General features: G+C 41.3%; 1 protein-coding gene across 1 annotated transcript in view; it reads left to right on the top strand.

Annotated features, from left to right (window-relative positions):
* The window catches only part of hipk2 (homeodomain interacting protein kinase 2), an 83090-nt gene extending 77465 nt beyond the window's left edge, over window positions 1-5625 (top strand). The window contains exons 13-15 of the mRNA XM_014016541.1: window positions 889-1172; window positions 1251-1405; window positions 4262-5625. Of these exons, the coding sequence (XP_013871995.1) occupies window positions 889-1172; window positions 1251-1405; window positions 4262-4726 (904 nt within the window). The 3' untranslated portion in view covers window positions 4727-5625. The remainder of the gene's footprint in view (window positions 1-888; window positions 1173-1250; window positions 1406-4261) is intronic.
* The last annotated feature ends 1069 nt before the right edge of the window (window positions 5626-6694 follow it).

Genomic DNA, 6694 nt, shown 5'->3' with positions numbered 1-6694 from the left:
AGTGTAAAATAATATTATAAATGTGAGTATTTTTAGGTTTGTGTTAGAGGAACCTGACCTGTTGAGAAGATGATTCGCTAATAGAGACAAGTTTCATCTTATAATCAGAGAACATTTTCTAACTGTTGACTGGTAAATATAAATATTATTATTTTTTATGACAGTAAGAAGAAATAATAAATATACTTTATTACAGCTGAAGTCATCATTTTTCAAATAGCTAAAGTCTAAGTTACAGGCTGACTTCAGGTCTGGATTAGATCATTGTTATTTATAAATTATATATTTTCTGGTATGTATCTGCTGTTTTACATGATTGTTGAATGAAATTAACATAGTTATTAATTTATTGTAAAAACATGACAGATAATCTGTGAAACAGATSCAGTTCAGCTGCTGTTTATCTGTTAGTTTCTATGGAGGCTGTGAGCTGTTGCCCTTTTTGGACGCCATTTCTGCTCCTCCATGCTGTCACAGAGGCTAACAGTGGACGGGATGGGCGGGGCTCAGTCTAGTGATCTTATTCAAGTCTATAGCTTGAAACTTCATCAAAAACATTCATAAAGGGCAGCAGTTTTTTARTAGCAAGATACTTTTGTTTAGATATCCAGTAATGCATTATTTTTACATCAATATTTAGCTTCAGAAAAAAAGGCTGTCTGTCAAAAGAAATAGAGAAATATATATGCCCCTAGTTATCATTTATTTCTGCCAGCACTTTGTGAAAATTAGTTTTGCTGCAGTCACATAAAAACTCCCCACTGCTGAATGAACAAAATGTGACCGACTCAACTAAAATGTTTTTAAATGATGCATATATAAACAGATAAAGCATTCATAGTAACCGTCTCTTCTCTCTCTCTCTCTCTCCTTTTGTAATTTCTGCAGCTCGTCTTCTAAGCAGAGGAAGAATGTCATCAGTTGTGTGACGGTCCATGATTCACCAGAGTCTGACTGTTCRAGCAACAACAGCCCTTACGCTTTGGAGTCGAGACATCACCATCACCACCACCACCATCACCACCACCACAGCAACAACAACAACAACAGCTACGACACAAAAACCACCATCCTAGACAACTACAAYAATGGAAACCCCCGCACCATCATCATTCCCCCTCTTAAAATGCAGAACAGCGAGGTCTCGAGTGAATGTGAGCACCTGATGCCAGGTAAACGCAGCTGCTGACAGGTTGGAAACTGTATGAAAGCTACTTTGTTTGAGTTAACCAGACTTCTCTCGTGAGCAGATGGAACGAATCATCAGAATTCATCTTACAAGCTGAAATCCTCCAATGGATCTGGCAATAATCACATACCGGGAGGTGTAACTGGAGGTGTTTCCTACCGACAGCAGCGCTCAGGGCCACACCCACTTCAGCAGCAGCCTCTCAATCTCAGCCAGGTATGATGAGACACGACTTTTGTTTATGACCTTTGATACCACAGGAGTRACAGTACATCTAAGACCGGCGTCACACTACAAGATAATCACGCCGATTTTTGCCCTTCCATCAATCTTAAGGAAGTCCAGATTATCGTGATGGCTCTAAAGATAATCATAGCAGATATTCCCGCCATGGGTGCTGAGTTAAGAGTGATCTAGTCGGCTCGGAAGGACGTCAGGACCGCTTCAACCTCAAATCAGATATATTCAACATGTTTGATTTTTTTGACCCGATATCACAGTGTGTGTAGTGTTCAACCGAGCTCAGCCTGTGAATGAGACGTGCAGCCAATCAGAAAGCGAAGTGACGTAAACACGGAGGGGATTCCAAAATACAGAAGACAAAAAAAAAACTGTCATAACTCACCAGAAAGTCTGCTGGATGTTAAAAACCTATGGAATTGTTTTTCCTCTGGTAAAAATAGTCCACAAACGATCAACATTGTTTCTTCCTCGTCGCAAATGTTTATTTACTCTGAACTCATGTCTCTCTGGAGGTCACATGAGATTTTTCCTCGGACATCTGAATTCTCGCGAGAAGTCAGGAAGTCTYGCGTGATTTAAWATCTGACATCTGAAYGTTCATGAATGAAATACCTTTTCGTGTGTGGTGTGTTGTCTCTTGCTGTGCGACTGTACACCACACACAGTAGGACCAAACCTGGTAGATCCATGATTTTTTTTATCCTCACATGTGGACTCTACCAGCCTTTGAAAATTTGCCGACTGATTTAAAATCTTGTAGTGTGACTCAGCCTTAAGGCTACATTCATGCTGCACACACAATGCAAGYGTGACCCAAATCCAATTGTTCATGTTCAATTGTACATGTTGCATTTTATCCGACTTTTATCCGACTTTTACTTCTGTGGTGTTGGGGTATACAGATCGAACCAAATATTTGGAATATTGATACTCTACCACAGTGATTCCTAACCAGGGGGCTACGCGAGCATTTTATAGGGGGTACATGGAAAAATTTCCCAGGTGTGTAAAAAAAATAATAAAAATAGGGCTGAGATATGTAGGGCCCTATGATTTCCACAATGCAGAACATGCAAACAGAATCACAGAACTGACACAAAATGGAATCCTGTATAAAACAGAATCTCACAGAATTTGCTCATTTGGGTGAGTTTCTGATGTATTTTGGACGCTGCTGCTTCCTTCCCCTGCCAATACCTGGTTTATTTGTTTAAAGGGGCTATATCATAGAAAATCAACTTTTTTGAGTTTAATATCATGTTATAATGTTATCCTCTCATCAAAAACAKGCCCAGAGTCTTACTTTGACTCATTCRTGCRTGTCTGAGAAATCCTGTAGTGTCCTGAGACAGCCAGGCAGGGAAGCAAAAATGACCGGTTGGGACTAGAACCACCTTTTGGGACCATCTCCGTCTCTGGGCTGTGTCTCCAAGCTGAGCTTCCTCATCACGGAGCACAACTCCCCACCCCACACACCCCGCCCATGACTCCTGCAGGTTCTCAGCAGCAACWAAGCAAACAACTGGTGAAATTGAAAGTGAAACTGAAACTGTCTGCTGAGCTCCTAACACTACTTCTCACTCAGCCTTTTCAGATTCAAAATACCTTTGAGGAAATGTATTTTCAGATGCCAAGTAAACTGCATCATAGCACCCCCCCCCCCTGAAATGGGCAGGACAGAAATGGAAGGTGGGTCTTAAAGAGACAGAGGCCAATTTCAAGGCGTTTAGAAGAGGAAATGAGAAGAYAAGTTTATTTTCTATTTAAACATAAAAACAGCATTTTAATAACAAATAAAGGTGACATAAGATACTTTATTATGGTATAGTGTTTAAATATATGCCTGAGAAACACATAATATTGGCACTTTAATTACTTATTCACTTTGAGGGCAACATTTTCATCCTTGTTTAATTTGAGTTGAAAAGAATAAAATGCCTGAGAATGAAACATTGTAGGTAGTTAAATAAATAATTTTCATACAGTATAATAATCAGTTGTTGCACTTTATAATTTTGGAGATTCATCATTACGTTTGACAGAGGGGGTACTAGTGGTATGACAAAATGGCTCGGGGCTTACACAAGTCTAAAAAGGTTGGGAACCACTGCTCTAGCAAGTTGTTAGGAGAGAAGCAGAAAGGGCGATACAGAACTAATACAGAAAGAAAATGGCCACACGATCACATGATCTTGTACCAGGTTATGGAATAATTAAATGTAATACGCACTGAATACATGTACATGTACAGTACATTACATGTAATGTTAGTTGGCTGGACTGACTTGTCCACGGCCACTTCACATGTGTTTGTTAACCCTTGGTTATGATCCACTCAAACATGAGATCATTTTGTTTCGACGTTAGGACATGAAAGGGTTAATTATTTTGAAAATTCATTGGCCTGCGTGTAAAACACCATCRAAACKTTTAATTTTATGTGACAGATCGTATTTTAACCCTCACGTTTCCTTGCGCAAAGGACGTGAATTTTGTGAATTTCCACCTGTCCCTGCTCACTGGARCGTGAAGGGTTAACTAAGATTTTGGTGTCATTCGAAGCAGAATGATCCCCTCTACCAAAGTTTATGCCCACATTTTCAAAATTATTATCTAAGTTAATTTTATGTCGATTTTTCCGAGAGTATCATTTTTTTCTGATACACCCTGTTTAAGAAACCCTGTAGCTTTACCGCCTTTTATGTAGATACTGAATAATATTTTATCCAAGTACATTTGAAAAAAAAAATCAATGCTTTTAGGAACTCCTGTGATCTCTTAAAATCTGCTCAGCAGTGATTCTGAAAYCTCTCTGATCTCCTCCTGCAGGCCCAGCAGCACATGGTGGCCGAGCGGAACGCAGGACACCGGCGGCAGCAGGCCTACATCACCCCGAACATCGCCACCCAAGCTCAGTACTCCTTCCATCACAACAGTCCGTCTCACACGGGCAACGTTCACCCACACCTGGCTGCCACACACCTGCCCAGCCAGCCGCACCTCTACACCTACGCAGCCCCCGCCGCGCTGGGCTCCACCGGCGCCGTGGCCCACCTGGTGGCGTCCCAGGGCCCGGCGCGCCACGCAGTCCAGCACGGGACCTACCCTCCGAGCATCGTGCACCAGGTCCCGGTCAGCATGAGCCACCGCGTGCTGCCCTCGCCCACCTTGCATCACAGCCAGTACCAGGCCCAGTTCGCTCACCAGGCCTACATCAGCGCCTCGCCCGCCTCCACTGTCTACACTGGATACCCGCTGAGCCCCACCAAGGTGAACCAGTATCCTTACCTCTAGAGAAGACACTGACACTGGAGAGCCTGACACAGAGCTGCTGCTTCCTTTCAGCCCGCACCCCCCCACATCTCCACCCTAAACATCCTCTCCTCGACCTCAGACATAAACAGAGATAGAGGAACATGCAATCCTCATGGAACTGTCGTGTGTAACTTGAAGAAAAAGAAAAAAAAACAGAAAGAAAAAGAAAAGTATGATTCATGGCTTCTTTAGAAGGGAAAGATGGCTTTTGAATTTTAGAGGGGTACAGTTTTTTTTTTTTGTTCCTTTAGGAAGGGCCAGATTTTGCTTTTGTTTGCCCACTTTTCTGCTTTACTTTTTTTTTTTAAAAGAATTCTGTCTTATTAGTTTTACCAGGAACTCTGAAACAGGCGTTTTAAGGACAGCAAAGGTTTTCTGATTTGTTTCCTTTTCTTTCCCCTCAAAAAATTTGGGAAGTGACTGTTGAACAGGAATAAATGACTGGAAGTTTGGAATCCTTCAAGTTTGTTTTTGGGACTAGGTGAAATACGGAAACCTGCTGCTCTTCAAAGAAAAAAAAACGATGGCCTTGAACTGTCTTAGTATTTCCAAATCATTCGTGTGTGGAGGAGGTGGCGAAGAGAGGCAACTCCAACCACTCCGACTTCTTAAGTAGAGAAGTGCTCCTGGAAACAAAACCAACAGAAGACAACAAACCTTTTAGTGTATTTATATATTTTTCTTTTGTTTAACTTTTACGATTCTTCAGTTTTAATGTAGGTGTCTTAGCTGGGCCCCGTTTCTAGAATGTAGCAGTCTGCACCTGTTTTTTTTTTTTATTTATTTTTTGTTTTTTTTACCCATATACTAATAATTTTGTTTGTTTTTCAATGTGATTGCACAAAGTGGTTATAATAACATAGGCATGTACAACGTGATTGTCTGTGTGTGCTACTGTCAGCCATGTGTGTGCAGTTTTATCTCCTCAAAAACCCTCTTTAGTCTTTTAGATTTTGATCATTGTTCCCTCGTAGTGCCTTACAGATTTACCGACCGTTTACTTGGCTTGGATCCTGAAAGCCACAAGAGACTATAGCTATACTTAGAGAGACACGTTTCCCTGGCTTGACATCCTAATCAGGGCAGTTGTAGCTTTCTTCCAGGTGTAGGCTCAGCCCTTGCTGTTTCTTGCCCATAATGACAGCATACCGTAGATGAGGAAGATTAATGTCAAAGCAGATATCACGCTGAGCTATTTTATTATGTGTGCATGAGATAACTTGCCTGGGGTACTTACCAAAGTCATAGATAAATTCTTGTTACATTTGCTCTGGAAATTTTATGTAAATATGAAAATGTACAGTATAGCTGTAGCTGTTCAAACCTCTATTGTAGTGGCACCCAGATTGAGGCGTTGAGTTTGGATTACATTCGGGGGTTTTTTTGGCCACACAAGGGAAATGTGTGTCATGGTTAGTGAGCACAGATGTTGGCTCAATTTTTGTTTTTGAAATATGAGTTTTGGTATAATGATTCAGTCACAATAGAGGTTTTTTTTTTTAAGGTTAAGAGCTAGTCTGAGAGAAGGGCGTTTGTCGCCACGAGGCTGCAAATTGCTTGGCTGCAGCGATGAGACAGAGCACCGAGGGACGTTTGAGAGGGACACTGTGTAAGCAGGAAGTAAGGGGCTGGTTGAATGCATAGGGTCAGTTTAGGAAGGGGAACTCTCTATCTTAAATGGGACTAAAATGGGAGCAAGTTGGCATTGAGCAGGTTGATAGTAACACTGAGCCCAGATGGATGGTAGRAGCCGCGGCGTGCGCTACCTCACCTGAATGCACGCTTCAATTTTTCTGATTAAACAAAAAAATATTTTCTTGTCATTTGCTGCTGAAAGAAAAAAAAAACAATTAGACGTTTGGTTTTTGAGTTTTCTGCAGCGTTAAGAAGATTTGTATGGAGGACCGAAGCTGACATAATTAGAAATAAAAGCAGAAATATATAAAT

This window comes from Austrofundulus limnaeus, unplaced genomic scaffold, assembly GCF_001266775.1.
Source record: "Austrofundulus limnaeus strain Quisiro unplaced genomic scaffold, Austrofundulus_limnaeus-1.0 Scaffold147, whole genome shotgun sequence".
In the NCBI taxonomy this organism is placed as follows: Eukaryota; Metazoa; Chordata; class Actinopteri; order Cyprinodontiformes; family Rivulidae; genus Austrofundulus; species Austrofundulus limnaeus.
Note: the sequence above shows the minus strand (reverse complement) of the source record. Positions and strands in the feature narration are given on the sequence as shown.